This window comes from Coregonus clupeaformis, chromosome 14 (genome assembly GCF_020615455.1).
Source record: "Coregonus clupeaformis isolate EN_2021a chromosome 14, ASM2061545v1, whole genome shotgun sequence".
Taxonomy (NCBI): domain Eukaryota; kingdom Metazoa; phylum Chordata; class Actinopteri; order Salmoniformes; family Salmonidae; genus Coregonus; species Coregonus clupeaformis.
Window position 1 is genome coordinate 13919914 of NC_059205.1, and position 17425 is coordinate 13937338.

Below are 17425 nucleotides of genomic sequence, written 5' to 3' on the forward strand. Positions count from 1 at the left end.
AAATTACACACTCATGCAATAGCAGCCATACATGTACTTCAAAAGAAACTGTCAATTTCACCTTTTATTCACAAGCAAAATAACCAGTGTCCAAACTCACTCTCCCACTGTGTCCCATTTACACGGTTGGAATTTAAGCATGGGTGGTTACAAAAACAACCTACACAGAGGAATTATAGCAGTCCAAATTGTCATCGTCACACAGAGCAGCAAACTCTATGGTTGGCACAAGGCCCAACTGTAGAGTTTCTGCCCACTAGGAGAGTAGGTGTATGCTGGAACAGTGGCAGACAAGCCCTCCTCTTAGCGCCAGGACCAGATGCAGCACTGAGCCTCCCTGGATCTTGTAGTCTGCAGCGGTCTTCTCATCGTTCCTGAGAGGGATGGGATGAAGTCGGAGCAGATAAAACAAGTGTTGCATCCAAGATGTAATGCTGCCACTTGATTAACACTAGAACCACCATAGGCCAAAGGTGTTTGACTGTGTAAATAAAATAAATCAGACAAAAAAAAGCTAAGTCCTGCTCCTTCCCTGACTTTTCCTGTTGTGCTTTACATTGCTAATTTGTCAGAGTTTTTTTTATCACAAACATACGTTTTTTTCACACCTATTCCCAACTTAACCTGCCAAGACAATGTGCTGTAAGACGCTGGTACCCAGCCAGGTGCTGATGCGTCTCTCTCTCCTCACTGAATGAATGACCAATGGATGAATTGGCGATAATTGTGCACGTTGCTTCACAATTTAATTTAAATTAGGCCCAACTGAATGATAAGGATGGTGAAGAGGCTGATTTAATTTAATAAGAAAATAGTGTAAGAAGCTGTTGCAGGACTGTTTTATTTTTACTAGAACTAATCAAAATTATTATAAGGGAAACGAAAACATGCTACAAGTTGTTGAGCAAAGGGACTCAAACGATGCCAGCCCACTGAATGAATGACAAATGGATGAATGGGCGATAATTGTACATTACTTCAAAATCGAATTTAAAATAAGCCTAACTGAACGATAAGGAGGGTGAAGAGGTTGATTTAATTTAGAACAACAATACTGTAATGATGAGTTTGTGTTATGCATATTTATCAGCGTTGGCACTCATGTTACTAATTTGACCGCGTGATTTGCAGGTTGATACTATTCTCTTTTACGTTTTCCTTTGTAAAAATAAGCTGTTACGGGACTGTTTTAGTTACTATAACTCTATTATTAAAATCACATTTATTGTAAGGGAAACTAAAACATGCTATGTGTTGCAGTAGGCCTTTAGAATAATGCAAAACATATCCTTAACTCTATCCAAGTTGAGCGAGGGGAAAGAAACGATGCCAGTCTGCCTGCGCAGCAGGCCCATCGAAACTACACCCAAACTAATTTCACACATAATAAGACTTAGCCTATAGACAAGATGAAATTGAAGTCTGAGTGACAATATTATCAGTTGTCAGATTGTACATGAAGAGATGGGCACATCTTCTAATTGACAGATGCAGTGAAACAAGCATCACTTCATCAAATCCTCACATGCAGGTAAAACATTGATTTCTATATAGTATCAGAAAGATCATATTCTGCAGTTTCTATGACACTTACTGTTATGTATGGTACGACATGCTGTATGTCATACTGTACGTTGTTATGGTTTACAACAGTGTGCTGCTTTACGGATGAATGGGTTGTCAGAATAAGTGGCACATGTAATTAAACGAGAGAGTGATGTACAATGTGAAACTGTGCAGATGTGCATTCTTCTACAGCTAGGCTAGATATAACACTTACCTTTGTAAAATAACTCAAAATTCAAGAGGTGCAGCTCTATTTCCAAATTTCACAAGAATACCTGCACTGTCCATGCACTCAGCACATGACCACTCACAGGCACCATTTCTCTGGCTACTAAGCAAAGATTTGTAACATAATCAACTTAAAATATGGAATTCTGTTTTCGTTTAAATACATTTTCGTATTTCCACAATGTTTCTTTAGACCTGCCAAAACGAAATTATAATGGACTTCTTTGTGATGGACTTGAACTAGTGTTTTTTTGTTTTTACTTGTAGCCTAGAGTAACAAACAAATGAAAATGCTATTATGTTCGTTGAAATAATAGTTTTTTCATATTCTAATGATACCTAACACCTTTATAAACACAAATTATTATTCAAAAAAATGATTATTCTAAAATGAATAATATAAACAAATAAGTAGATGTTATATTTTTACATGGAAAGTATTCAGACCCCTTGATTTTTTTCCACATCTTGTTAGAAAAGAAAAAAGGAAATATCACATTTACGTAAGTATTCAGACCCTTTACTCTGTACTTTATTGAAGCACCTTTGGCAGCAATTACAGCCTAGAGTCTTCTTGGGTATGATGCTTGGCACACCTGTATTTGAGGAGTTTCTCCCATTCCTCTCTGCAGATCCGCTCAAGCTCTGTCAGGTTGGATGGGGAGCGTTGCTGCACAGCTATTTTCAGGTCTCTCCAAAGATGTTCGATCAGGTTTAAGTACGGGCTCTGGCTGGGCCACTCAAGGACATTCTGAGACTTGCATTGACTTGGCTGTGTGCTTAGGGTCGTTGTCCTGTTGGAAGGTGAACCTTCGCCCCAGTCTGAGATCCTGAGCGCTCTGGAGCAGGTTTTCATCAAGGATCTCTCTGTACTTTGCTCCGTTCTTCTTTGCCTCGATCCTGACGAGTCTAACTGTCCCTGCAGCTGAAAAACATCCCCACAGCATGATGCTGCCACCACCATGCTTCACCGTGGGGATGGTGCCAGGTTTCCTCCAGACGTGACACTTGGCATTCAGGCCAAAGAGTTCAATCTTGGTTTTATCAAACTAAATTATCTTGTTTCTCATGGTCATAAGTCCTTTAGGTGCCTTTTGGCAAACTCCAAGCGGGCTATCATGTGCCTTTTACTGAGGAGTGGCTTCCGTCTGGCTACTCTACCATAAAGGCCTGATTGGTGGAGTGCTGCAGAGATGGTTGTCCTTCTGGAAGGTTCTCCCATCTCCACAGAGGAACTCTGGAGCTCTGTCAGAGTGACCATCGGGTTTCTTGGTCACCTCCCTGACCAATCCCCCGATTGCTCAGTTTGGCCGGGCGGCCAGCTCTAGGAAGAGTCTTGGTGGTTCTAAACTTCTTCCATTTAAGAATGATGGAGGCCACTGTGTCCTTGGGGACCTTCAATGCAACATAATTTTTTTGGTACCTTTCCCCAGATTTGTGCCTCGACACAGTCCTGTCTCGGAGCTCTACAGATAATTCCTTCGACCTTATGGCTTGGCTTTTGCTCTGACATGCACTGTCAACTCTGGGACCTTATATAGACAGGTGTGTGCCTTTCCAAATCATGTCCAATCAACTGAATTTACCACAGGTGGACTCCAATAAAGTTATAGAAATATCTCAAGGATGATCAATGGAAACAGGATGCACCTGAGCTCAATTTCGAGTCTCATAGCAAAGGGTCTGAACACTTATGTAAATAAGGTTTATATTTTTTTTACTTTTATAAATTTGCTAACATTTCTAAAAACCTGTTTTCACTTTGTCATTATGGGGTATTGTGTGTAGATTGATGATACTTTTTATTTATTTAATCCATTTTAGAATAAGGCTTTAACGGAACAAAATGTGGAAAAAGTAAAGGGGTCTGAATACTTTCCGAATGCACAGTATTCCCATTAATATTTGTTCATGTAATTCATGCTTTACAATTGTTGATGCACTATTTGTCAAGCGTTGGTGCTTATGTTTGTGTACCTTGCAGGTTGATATGCATCTGATGGGTGTGCAAAAGGGGACTCCCAACGTTCTCTTGCGGGTACTTATAGGCTGAAAGGCCAGGCTTCTAGTGTTAAGGGAGCAGATGTTTCATGACAAGATTGTGATGGAAGGGTTGATCACTTACATCTGTTTTCCACTGTAGATGAGTCTTTGTTGTTGAGGTGGAATCCCCTCTTTCTCCTCCACCCTTTCTTTAATTCTCTCCACCTTCATATGTGTACAAGTGAGCATATAAGCACACATCATTACAGGGTCATGACTCTCCAATGTATACTGACATGAGCAATCCATATATTACACATAGAAAGCAAATGCATTATATTCAATTCAACCTTCGGAGTAATGATGTTTCATACCTTGTCTGTGGGCTCAATGTCGATCTCTATTTCTTTGCCAGTGAGAGTCTGTAACAGAAAAACAACGTTAACTAGCTAGCTAACTAACGTTACGTAGCTAAATTAGTTGGCTAACGTTAGCGAACCAACTAACATGGCTGTTGTTACAACATTCTAGCTATACGGGGATGACAATTCAAAAAATCCAATGGCCTGCAATGTCCACTATATAACTAGCGCTTTTCAGATCAATACATTTACCAAAGATATGTATAACTAACATTTACGTCTAATATTACTATCCAGCTAGCTCGACGACGATGAGATGACCATACTGTCTGTAAACTAGCAGACATGGCCACAGATTAAATGGCTGGTCTTACCTTAACCTTGATCAGCATTTTGACCTAAAATACGTTTCAAATCGATTTAAGATTAAATACCTAATCCACACTTACAGTGTGGTATTGTTGTCAAATTGAGCAAACCTTCTGATTCAATTTTACTTCCTGTGTAAGTAACTGTTCCGTCCGTTGTCCATCCATCGTATTTTGTGAGACATAGGTTCCGCTTTGCAGATAATTACTTTCTGGGAAATACTGTATGTGACTGTTACAAAGTTAACTTTAAAAATCATAAACAATCTAGTATGTGTTGAGGTCGAGAAATACCATGAACGGATGATGTTGTTGCTCATTTTTAGGTCCATAATTATCTCTCCTTGACCTCTCACAGACATTCAGCATTATCCATCCTCCAGCGATTTTAATAACATTTTCCTGTTGAAAAGCAATATCCCAAGCACACTACATTACCAAAAGTATGTGGACAGCTGCTCGTCGATCATCTTATTCCAAAATCATGGGCAATAATAGGGAGTTGGTCCGGATGGTGAAGCGTGATTCATCACTCCAGAGAACGCATTTCCACTGCTCCAGAGTCCAATGCCGGTGAACTTTACACCACTGGCATTGCGCATGGTGATCTTAGGCTTGTCTGCAGCTGCTAGGCCATGGAAAACCATTTCATGAAGCTCCCGGCGAACATTTATTGTGCTGACGCTGCTTCCAGAGGCTGTTTGGAACTCGGTAGTGAGTGTTGCAACCGAGGACAGAGGCCCCCCCACCAAGCAGGCAAACATTATTTGTGGCCCCCGTCTTGGTGGCGGAGAGAAAAATGTATGTTTTAAAGTTAATTTGCAATTCTACTCATTTTGCCATGGGGCAGGGAGAAACTTTAGCAGTTTTAAGGCACCTTTTCTGCAGTTCTACAAATTTTGCCATGCGGTGGAGAGAACATTTAGCCATTTTTGATGACGTTACCTGTTAGAACTTTTTAAGTTTATATTTATTTGACAAAACTTAGAAATGAGCCATTTTCACATATGTTGACACTGGTATTGTGCTGGAGATTATGAAAATGAGGTTGAAAAGTGGTGAAGTTGCCCTTTAAATTTTATTACATTACAGCCTTGTTCTAAAATTGATTAAATTGTTTTTTTCCCTGTTATCAATCTACACACAATACCCCAGAATGACAAAGCAAAAACCGTTTTTTTTTTGTAAATGTATTAAAAATACAAAACTGAAATATCACATTTACATAAGTATTCAGACTGTTTACTCAGTACTTTGTTGGAGCACCTTTGGCAGTGATTACAGCCTCGAGTCTCATACCAAAGGGTCTGAATACTTATGTAAATAAGGTTTTTAATTTTTTAATTTTTAATACATTTGCAAAAATGTCTAAAGACCTGTTTTCGCTTTGTCATTATGGGGTATTGTGTGTAGATTGATGAGGGGAAAATGTATTTAATCCATTTTAGAATAAGGTTGTAACGTAGCAACGTAACAATTTCATTTTCAGATTTCAATGTACATTGTGAGACACGCTCCATTAAAGTGACATGGAAGGTCAGTCCAGAGTTGGTTGAAAACGCAGCCGTCTCTTCCTTGGAAACTGTGTTCCATCCACATTTAAAGGGGGGCTGAAGTTCCTGATTTATCTTCGGTTTCAATTCTCCTCATTAGGAAATGCGACTGAGAACGAGATTTGGGTCTTGTGCTCTGATGTGAGTGTCTCTTGTGCGTGTGTTCGAACGTGGGAAGCGTTTGTACTTTCACTCTGCTAAAACAGTACACAGTTATTCACATACCCTCCTAGATAACTTAAAACAGTCTAACCAGGTCTTGTGTCTGGAAGTAGCCTAGACTAGTGTTAGAAATTGCGTAATTCAAATCTGGTATTGAAATAAGAATCAAGAGATCTTCAATCCAAGCTAAATTTATTATATGCAAAATGTATGTATGATAAGTATGTTGGTTCGTATACGGGCTCACTGAAAAACCTCGCAGGGCAGACAGAGAACTAAATCCATTGTTTACATGTTCTTCCTCAAATACTCTGACAGAGAGAGTTTCCCACCTCTCTGCTGGCCAATCAGAGTAGAGACTTGAGCGTGGTTTAGACTTACTCAGCCTATCCGTTGATGCACCCCTGTTGCCAGGCATTAGTCCTTATCATAACAACCTGTCTTGGTGAGAAGAGCCAGCTCCCCTAGACACCATTCCTATGTCCAAGGAAGGTTCACAGATCACAAAGAACCAGTATTGTCTAGTATTTGGAGACACAAATCCTTATCTCATTTTACCCCCTAAAACAGCTCTTCACATCAATCACAGCTTGCCAGGTGACACAACCTACATTAGCCCAGTCAAGAATGCATTATTTCTAAGTTAGTCATCCCATCAATTATAAAAAATAATCAATCTCTCACACTAGCTAGCAAGTTAGCCAACTTCTCTCAGACTATGCTAGTTAGGGACAGTCAATAAATTATATAATGTAAATGGGACTACATTTTCATGCTGCACATCTTTTTGTTGTCTCATTAAATACTTTAAATATGTGTATATGAATTTCTACAATTTATAATTTGAGGTTTTTAAGCCATTTACATTTTTAGCTATTTACATTTTAAAATATTGTCCCATGTACATTGTGTTATTTACTAATGGTCCCTAACTAGCCCCATAGGGATATCGAATGTCAAACCAAATTTACCATTGGCATTATGATCAGGTCATGTGCAGCTGCGCTCTGAATTGATGATTACTTGGGTGCTGCCAGCTGTGGGCAGGATTGAAATAAACCCAACCCAAGGAAAACTGTTATGGTATCCTTCATTCCATGACATTTTTCCCCTAATTATCTCTCAAATCTCCATTCTGGAGGAGACTGACTTTATCACCAAAATAATCGTATTTACACTTTGTAGTCAATTTTGACACTAGAATGTTTCTGACTAATATCGATGCCACAAAGGCCGTTTTCTACCAGATAAGTTGTTTATTGCCTTCAGTTACTCTTTAATGTTCTGCCCAATGGTGAAGGGGAGGCAACATTCCACTACAACCTCAATGACCGCACCATCCAGAAACTGGTAATTTGTGTACCCAACTCTACAGTGTCTTCGGAAACTATTCAGACTCCTTGAACTTTTCCACATTTTGTTACGTTACAACCTTATTCTAAAATTGATTAAATAAAACAATTTCCTCAGCAATCTACACACAATACCACACGATAACAAAGCGAAAACAGATTTTAGGAAATGTTTGCAAATGTATTAAAAACATAAAACATAAATACCTTATTTACATTAGTATTCAGACCCTTTGCTATGAGACTCGAAATTGAGCTCAGGTGCATCCTGTTGCCATTGATAATCCTTGAGATGTTTCTACAACTTGATTTGAGTCCACCTGTGGTAAATTCAATTGATTGGACATGATTTGGAAAGGAATACACCTGTCTATATAAGGCCCCACAGTTGACAGCGCATGTCAGAGCAAAAAGCCATGAGGTCGAAGGAATTGTCTGTAGAGCTCCGAGACAGGATGGTGTCGAGGCACAGATCTGGGGAAGGGTACCAAAACATTTCTGCAGCATTGAAGGTCCCCAAGAACACAGTGGCCTATATCATTCTTAAATGGAATACGTTTGGAACCACCAAGACTCTTCCTAGAGCTGGCCGTCTGGCCAAACAGAGCAATCGGGGGAGAAGGGCCTTGGTCAGATAGGTGACCAAGAACCCGATGGTCACTCTGACAGAGCTCTAGAGTTCCTCTGTGGAGATGGGAGAACCTTCCAGAAGGACAACCATCTCTGCAGCACTCCACCAATTAGGCCTTTGTGGTAGAGTGGCCAGACGGAAGCCACTCCTCAGTAAAAGGCACATGACAGCCCGGTATGAGTTTGCCAAAAGGCACCTAAAGACTCTCAGACCATGAGAAACAAGATTCTCTGGTCTGATGAAACCAAGATTGAACTCTTTGGCCTGAATGCCAAGTGTCACGTCTGGAGGAAACCTGGCACCATCCATACGTTGAAGCATGGTGGTGGCAGCATCATGCTGTGGGGATGTTTTTCAGCGGCAGGGACTGGGAGACTCGAGGCAAAGTTTGAGGCAAAGATGAACCGAGCAAAGTACAGAGAGATCCTTGATGAAAACCTGTTCCAGAGCGCTCAGGACCTCAGACTGGGGCAAAGGTTCACCTTCCAACAGGACAATGACCCTAATCACACAGCCAAGACAACGCAGGAGTGGCTTCGGGACAAGTCTCTGAATGTCCTTGAGTGGCCCAGCCAGAGCCCGGACTTGAACCCGATCAAACATCTCTGGAGAGATCTGAAAATATCTGTGCAGTGACGCTCCCCATCCAACCTGACAGAGCTTGAGAGGATCTGCAGAGAAGAATGGGAGAACTCCCCAAATACAGCTGTGTCATTCTTGTAGCGTCATACCCAAGAAGACTCGAGGCTGTAATCGCTGCCAAAGGTGCTTCAACAAAGTACTGAGTAAAGGGTCTGAATACTTATGTAAATGTTATATTTCATTTTTCTAAAATTTCTAAAAAAACAGTTTTTGCTTTGTCATTATGGGATATTGTGTGCAGATTGATGAGGGAAAAATCTATTTTAGAATAAGGTTGTAACAAAATGGGGAAAAAGTAAAGGGGTCTGAATTTTTTCCGAAGGCAATGCATGCTATCTTGGATCCCTCGAAGACTGTTCCTCCTATTCCCCAGATGACTGGAAATAAACATATCTATTCAACCAACCTGACTAACAGACCTGACTTAAGGCCTAAACCTGCTGCTATTAATCACCCAATTGTGTGTTTACAAAAGGTAACTATCCATGGGGTTTAGTGTTGATCCAGTCTAGCTATGGTGTTGGAATCGAGATTCTTCCTAAGCTTTTCTTAACTTTTCAACTCAAATAATTAAACCAAACATTCCCCCTTGTATGTAGACCAGAGGGATGGATGCCCCTGCTACCTATCCCTGCCTCTAGTAGTGCTGAGGGTCATAGAGGATTGGTTTTCCACATGGCAATCCTTAATGGTGAGTGTGACTCAGATACCCTGGAAGAGGAGATGCTGCCCACAGCTGGTTGAAACCTAGCTAGCAGATTGTAACGGGCTAATGTGATGCTCCATTAGACGTTACAGGAGAGGTACTGTTTGGCGTAGCACAGATACTTTTTTGCCAACATTAACTTGGCGATACTATCTTCGTTCTCGATTCGGCCAAACATGCATCTTCTAAAATGTCCGTGTCCAGTTGCAGGTGATTCATTTGAACTTAGAAAATGGTCTGTGATTAAAATACATGTTTTTTTTGCTCCATGAAGTAATCCAACAATGTGTACACCCCCCATCTTGTCTTTTTCAAATCTTCTCTTATTTATTGAGACAGGCCCCAAAGTGCCTCATGTCATGATGACACTCACCTGTCTCAAACCATGACAGAAGATTTGAATGGAGGCATACACATTGTTGGATTACTTCATGGAGCAAAATAATAATTTACAGTATTTTAATACTGGAGCATTTTCTAAATTCAAACGAACCACCTGCAACTGGACACTGACATTTTAGAAGATACACATTTGGCTCTATCAAGAACGAAGATAGTATCGCCAAGGTTGGTCGTAAATTCTGTGCTATGCCAAACAGTACCTATCCTGTAACGGCTAATGGAGCATAACATTAGCCCGTTACAATCTGCTAGCTAGTTGAAACCTGTGGCTGCACAGTATGTCTGAATATTGCTCCCTCTACCTGTTGCCTGTAGAATACCTTACTGGTCTGGCCAAGACCTATAGGTAGCTGCCAAAATAAAGGAAACACCAACATAATGTATCTTAATAGGGGGTTGGTCCACCACGAGCCAGAACAGCATCAATGCACCTTAACATAGATTCTACAAGTGTCTGGAACTCTATTGGAGGGATGCGACACCATTCTTCCACGAGAAATGTTGACAGTGGTGGAAAACGCTATCTCATGCGCCACTCTAGAAACTCCCATAAGTGTTCAATTGGGTTGAGAGCTGGTGACTGAGACGGCCATTGCTTATGGTTTACATCGTTTTCATGCTCATCAAACCATTCAGTGACCACTCGTGCCCTGTGAATGGGGGCATCGTCATCCTATGGGTGCATAGCCATGGGAGCCAAAATAATGGCCTGCCCAGCATTTTTATACATGACCCTAAGCATGATAAGATGTTAATTGATTAATTAACTCCGGAACCACACCAGTGTGGAAGCACCTGCTTTCAATACACTTTGTATTCCTCATTTAATAAAGTGTTTCCATTATGAAAACATCGGCTAGTGCAGGGATCATCAACTAGACTCAGCCAATTTTTTTTTAGGGCGGATGGTATTTGCAACATACTGCAGTTATACTGCACTCTAACTGCAGTTATACTGCAGTAACATAATTACAAATAATTTGTAAACTGCAAATTGACCGCAAGAAGCCCAAACGGATATAATATTTAACTAAAACAGAATCATTCCAAACCTTGCTTACATTTGTATACATACTGTATATTTCTCTATTATGCGTGGGAATACTTTGTAACAGATTTCTTAAATTAAAATCACTTGGAGCTGATTTGCAGGTGTTTTTACAGTCTTTTATGTCTGACAATAATAATAATAAAATCTTTAAAAAATATTTTATTTTGCTCAGAAAACTTTGGGGGGAAAATAAAATCACCTGCGGGAAGCTAGTTGTGGAACCCTGGGCTAGTGAGACCATTACTAAAATCAAATCAAATCAAATGTTATTTGTCACATGCGCCGAATACAACATGTGTAGGTGGACCTTACCGTGAAATGCTTACAAGCCCTTAACCAACAATGCAGTTCAAGAAAGTTAAGAAAATATTTACTACTGTTCCAGCTGGCTGATAGCCGTTGTTACTTTGGTAGTGTAAAGCATGGCTATTCAACTCTTACCCTACGAAGTCCGAACCTGCTGGTTTTCTGTTCTACCTGATAATTAACTACACACACCTGGTGTCCCAGGTCTAAACAATAAAAAACTTAGTGGAACTGGCTTCGAGATCCAGAGTTTAGTTTGAGGAGTGTAAAGCATAGCACAAAGAATTTGACCAACTTTTACTTGACGATACACTTCCTCAATTCCTGACTTCAATGCTCCGTTATTAAATTAAACAAATCTTTGGCTCCGTGAAGTAATCCAACAATGTGTATGCTGCCATCTTGTCTATTTCAAATATTTTCATTGATCAAGACAGGTGGGTGTCATTCAATGCAACACTTGATTTCTGAGTCACGCTCATGACATGCGACACTTTGGGGTTGACACCCACCAGTCTCAATCAATGAGAGATCATTTGAAATAGACAAGATGGTGGCAACACATTGTTGGATTACTTAATGGAGCAAAAAAGTGGATTTAACTTAATAACGCAGCATTTTCTACATTCAAACAAACCACCTGCTACAACTAGCCATGTACGTTTAGAGGACATGTGTTGTCTTCCAAGTTGGGAATTTAACAAGTATCACCAATTAAAGGTTGGTCAAAACATTATGTGCTATGCTTTACACTACCTAAGTAACAATGGCTATCAGCCAGCTGGAACAGTAGTAAAGGTCTGACTAGGCGACGTTTTAAAAGCTAGCCAAGACCACGTGTTTCCCGTCGGCTCCTTCATCCCCATCTAGGCAGCAGTGGAGCAGAAGGCCCATCAGCCTTTGCTGCTGCTCTTGGAGGAGTGTGTGGCGGCCACAACACCAGTGCTGCAGCCTGAGAGCCGACGGTAGCAGACCTGGTTATTATGGCCATGTGTAGGAGACAGACTTATCCAATCATCCAAGTTCTATAGCTTTCTGTCTAGAATGATCATTGGACAATGCATTTTCTTTAGTTGCCTTGCAGGTGGAAAGACTGGGAACTCCAGGTTCCTGACTAGGTACCATTCATCTGCTATCCTGCTTTACATGCAGTCCTTCAAGTTAGCTCTCAGAGAGGAAGTGAGTGGACCACAAGTTCTCGAAATGAATGGGTAGTGTTCATACTGTAGATCTTGACTGTTATCCCCTCTCATTTCACCCCAGGTGTATGTATAGTCATTGTAAGCTTGTTGCATGGAACTCTGAGGTTTTTAATAAGGGAAAGAAGGCATGCCAATACATTAGAGATCGGAGGGTAGTATTGCAGTTAGGGACAGATCACAATTTACTGTGGGGGAGGGGTGGTCCAAAATAGAAGAGGATTGTCAAACTTTTTGTTTTGCTTTGGGGAGGGTTGTGTGTTTAAAAAAAAAATAATTGGGCACAGGGGAGGGTCGTGCGTTTTCTTTCCCTGGTTTACATTAGCTCTTTTGCAGGTTTTACTATATAATTTATTCCATCTTAGCCAAATTTCCTCATCTACTTGCATGCGCCTCCTCTATATCAAGGTGTTTTGGTACTTCCCTTATTCACTACGCTTTTCCGTGTGCTAACTATTACTATACCACAGGTCAGTATAGTCTACCAGTCTAACGGTCTATCCTGCCCACTATCCAACATTCATAGTGACAATAGTCGAAGGTGGATCGTTTGTCCAGATCTGCAATTGGCTAACTAGCAATCATACCAAACATAAAAACATTCAAAGCTGCATACATTTTTTAGACAAGAACAAATAGGAGATAGGCAGCGGAGAGGCTAGGTGCATCATTGCGCATGAAAGAACAGTGAAGACATGATACACACAGCTCAAAAATCTCTCCTATTGATCTTGTTTAGGGACATTACAACTATCCTACCTAAACAGCAATTAATAATAGCATTATTGTTTCCAAGTGAGTACAACATTCTAGGCTGCAGTGAAATTGTAATTTGAATAATGGCGCAAAAGCCCTGTGATTTGAATGTTTCATTAGATTTGGATCAGTTGTGGGTCTACTCTTGATAGTTTATAAGGTCTAGAAAAGCACAGTAGCAGGCCAGTCTGGCTGTATTTCTACTTCTGATACTGAATGCGCTGTCTGTTGCAGATCATCATTCTGCCAAGTCGTCCTATAATAATGTGGCCACATATCCTCCCGGCAGGCCCAGTTATTCAGGAAAGCTTGTTTTGTTTCATTCTGTTGAGCCATTTTCTTTGGCCAAATGAAGTTCTAACTGCAATGCTGTGTTTGCTGCAATGTAATAGCCTGCTCGTATTTTCCCTGTAAACAATGGCTTACTTTTGATATTACCCTAATAAAGTTTAGAAACTTTTGTGAAGGTTTGGTGTGGCTATTATTAAACATTTTACTGCAGTGGGCTAAATCAGGGTCACACACTGTTTCTTGGTAGTCTTAAACAAATCTACATTGAAACAAAAGTATACACCTCACACCAGTGGAGGCTCCTCAGAATTTCATAAAAATAAAAATAGTGAAACATTAAAAAAGTTATCCTTTTTAGATAAAACTATGCTAAATATATTCACATCACCAAATAACTGATTAAAACACACTGTTTGAAATGAATGTCTACAGTAGCGTCAGCAGCACTCTATAGGGTAGCACCATGGTGTAGCCGGAGGACAGCTAGCTTCTGTCCTCCTCTGGGTACATTGACTTCAATACAAAACCTAGGAGGCTCATGGTTCTCACCCCATCCATAGACTTACACAGTAATTATGATCATTTCCGGAGGACGTCCTCCAACCTATCAGAGCTCTTGCAGCATAAACTGACATGTTGTCCACCCAATCAAAAGATCAGAGAATGAATCTAGTACTGAAAGCATAACTACAGCTAGCTAGCACTGCAGTGAATAAAATGTGGTGAGTAGACTCAAAGAGAGAGAAAGGCAATAGTTGAACAGTGACACTAATATCTCCCAATGCCTAAAATCGAGGAGAAAATAAAAGTTGATCAACTCATAGTGTCAACCTGTGCATGAGAGGAAGCCAAGCTTGCAGAGTAGCCTTTGTTAACGTTTCATGTCCACAACATGTCCACAACACATGGCAGCTGGGTGGCGGACCACACCTTGTTGTCTCTGGGAAATTAGACATCATTGGCAAAAGTGGGCATGCAAGTAATCCATACCCAACCCATCGTGACGCACTCACTTACAAATCTCGTTTTGGACGAGACTGACTTTATGACCAAAATTATCGTATTTACACTTTGTAGTCAATTTTGACACTATAATGAATGTTTCTGACTCATATCAATGCCACATAGGCCGTTTATAACCAGATCATTTGGTTCTACGAGGCAGTTCCCCTTTAATTTTTCTGTCCCTGTACAAATACTTTGGAAATGCATTATTGTTTGCTTCTTTCCATGAGCTAATCACTGATCTGACATGACTGAATGAAAGCACTACACCATAATAAAAGGTTTTAGTTTTTAAAATGTTTCTTTACCGATAGAAACCACTATCTCAGTTTTATCTGCACAAGATTACATTTGCTTGATGTTACCGTTCAACGATAGCATTGCAATGAAAACCAACTGATCATGTTGCTTTAGGAACTATGGCTGCTTTACATGGGCAGCCCAATTCAGATATTTTTTCAAGTAATTGGTCTTTTGACCAATCACAGATCTTTTCACAGCAGATCTTTTTCAGAGCTGTTTTTATTGGTCAAAAGACAAATTAGTGAAAAAAAAGATCTGAATATGGCTGCCTGTGTAAACGCAGCCTATCTGATAATAAATAAGTTAGGAGACTGGGATGAGTTCATACCGATTTCCAAATCAGTGATTGATTGCCTGCAGCTGGAGGTTGTTAACAGCTAACACACTGATGACAGTGATTAACTTGATTGCTTGCTGGCAGGTATAAATAAGCCACTTCAACTGAACGTTGGCATTCACTGAATACTATTTAGTCATGAAGGCTTACTTTTGGCACAGTGCGGTCCTCCTAGGCATGGCTGTTGCTACCATTGTGGCACAGGAAGGTAATGTGTTTTATTATTATATTTGTGTATTCAGTTTTTGTTTGGAAAGTGAGCAGTGACATTAAAAAAGCTCATGGCAACGCTGCAGAAGATTAGTAGTTTTATATTTGAGATTAGAAATAGATTAACTTTATTATTTTCCTCCTGGCAGATTTAAATGTAGACTGTGGCCTTGACTCAGTCACCCTGAGATGGAGGGCGGCCCAGTCACAAATGGACCCCTCACTACTCCGGCTGGGAGGCTGTTATCCTGGCCGTGTCTCTGCTGGGGAGGCCATGTTTCAAGTGGAACTCAGTGACTGTAACTTCAGGAGAATGGTAGGGGTTAGCTAAGGTTGTATCATGTGTATTTGGCTGTCAGAAATGGTGTTTAACCTCTATGCCTTCCACCTCACTACAGGTGACTGGGGACACATTGATGTACATGAATGAGCTGACCTATACGTCTGCTCCCAAAGCTCAACTGAAGTCTTTCTCTCACCCAGTGGTTTGTTCCTATGAAAGGTGACCTGTGGCTGTTTGTGTACTTTAAGAATACATTTCTGTTTATTGATGTTGCATCAGGTGTCCTAATGCTGGACTAGAACGAGTTTAACCATAAACAACATTGACTCTTGGCTAAATGTTTAATCTATTTCCCTGGGTCTATGTAGGCCTGCAGACTGGGCACCGCGCATATTTGACCCAGTGCTGTTTCATACATATGGTCAAGGAGATCTAGTCTTCCGCATGGGACTTATGAAGGGTAGGTTTGAGACTACCTGAAGTACGTAACTTGACTCCTGTAGATGTAAGACTAATCCCATCTGTATCCTGCAGATGACTTCTCTGGACCACATCTGTCTAGGGAATACCCCCTGGGCTCCTTCATCCACATCTCTGCAGCAGTGGAGCAGATGGTCCATCAGCCCTTGCTGCTGCTCTTAGAGGAGTGTGTGGCAACCACAACCCCAGAGCTGCAGTCTGAGGGCCCAGTTTACCCCATCATCACCAACATGGGGTATGTACCACTGGGCAATACAGCGGGATGCTATTAGCGCTTTTGCTCCAAGTAAATTTAGTTTCTTGCAACTAATCTTTAGTGATTGTCAAATGTTTTGCCATCAGATGTCTTGTCGCTAGCAAGACTTCAAACTCAAAGTTCGAACCAAGACAAGAAACCTCAGAAATCCATCTGTCACTGCAAGCCTTCAAGTTCGCTGTTGGCGAGGAAGTGGGTGTACTAATCTACATGATTGACATTTTGGCACTCTTGAATATGTGCTCTAATATCCCTTATCTATCCTCAGGTGTATATTCACTGCAACCTTTTGGCCTGGGATCCCAGTGGCCTTGACACCAGCAAGAAAGCCTGCCACTATGTGAAAGAGCATGGGTAAAAATAATATTGTGTACATGTTATGAAGACAAACTAAATATTTTAAAGAAGTACTACTTTAACTTGCCAAAGGTAACGATGAGTACTACTCTGGTTTCATGTGCTTATTCCCCCCTCCCCTCCAGTTGGGAGCTCCTTGATGACCCCTACCATAGTACCCTCTGTGGCTGCTGTGACTCCAGCTGCAAGTCCCGGAGGAAGAGGGGAAATGACTCAGGTATTACTAGTCTTTCTGCACCCACTAAAATGGTGTTTACCTATTGTCTCCGGGCACTAGGTGGGATGCCTTAATTTCTGATGTGTCCAGCAACCAGGTTAAATGTTTGCACTTTATCTTTTCAGGGGAACATGGGTTAACTCAAAATGCTGTTCTTATTGGACCACTTACAATCACTGACAACTCACCGGCCTGAAAAGATTGACTAGGTTAGATTTTTACCCCCTCCCCATGCGCATTTAAAAGTTTATTGTTGACGATGCGTTATTTCATTGCCCTGTAAGCCAGTTCTTGTATCTGTTTCAGGTATGAACCTCTGAGGCCAGCTGTGATTCCTGGGAGGTGGGCAGCCATCTACCACGCATGCCCTGACTCTGGCGTGGCTGACTTGATTTGAAATAAATGTTTAATACTTACAA

At 40.9% G+C, this 17425-nt stretch overlaps 2 protein-coding genes across 3 annotated transcripts; one reads left to right on the forward strand and one right to left on the reverse strand.

Annotated features, from left to right (window-relative positions):
• Positions 1-51: 51 nt before the first annotated feature.
• On the reverse strand, positions 52-4667 carry LOC121581125 (NEDD8). Its single transcript, XM_041896521.1, has 4 exons — positions 4514-4667; positions 4152-4199; positions 3920-4002; positions 52-374 (listed from the first exon to the last, which is right to left on the reverse strand). Exons 1-4 carry the CDS (start codon positions 4529-4531, stop codon positions 257-259), a joined length of 267 nt encoding a protein of 88 aa, XP_041752455.1. The 5' UTR covers positions 4532-4667; the 3' UTR covers positions 52-256.
• A 10671-nt stretch (positions 4668-15338) lies between these two features.
• LOC121581556 (zona pellucida sperm-binding protein 3) lies at positions 15339-17425 on the forward strand. 2 transcript variants are annotated; one of them, XM_041897053.2, is made up of 10 exons: positions 15339-15411; positions 15563-15729; positions 15812-15915; positions 16065-16156; positions 16231-16411; positions 16519-16624; positions 16701-16786; positions 16915-17006; positions 17132-17215; positions 17295-17425. In XM_041897053.2, the coding sequence occupies exons 1-9, from the start codon at positions 15342-15344 to the stop codon at positions 17200-17202; spliced, it is 969 nt and encodes a 322-aa protein (XP_041752987.2). In that variant the 5' UTR covers positions 15339-15341; the 3' UTR covers positions 17203-17215; positions 17295-17425. The 2 variants fall into 2 exon arrangements, with proteins under 2 accessions (XP_041752987.2, XP_041752988.2); XM_041897054.2 differs by having other exon boundaries at positions 17313-17425.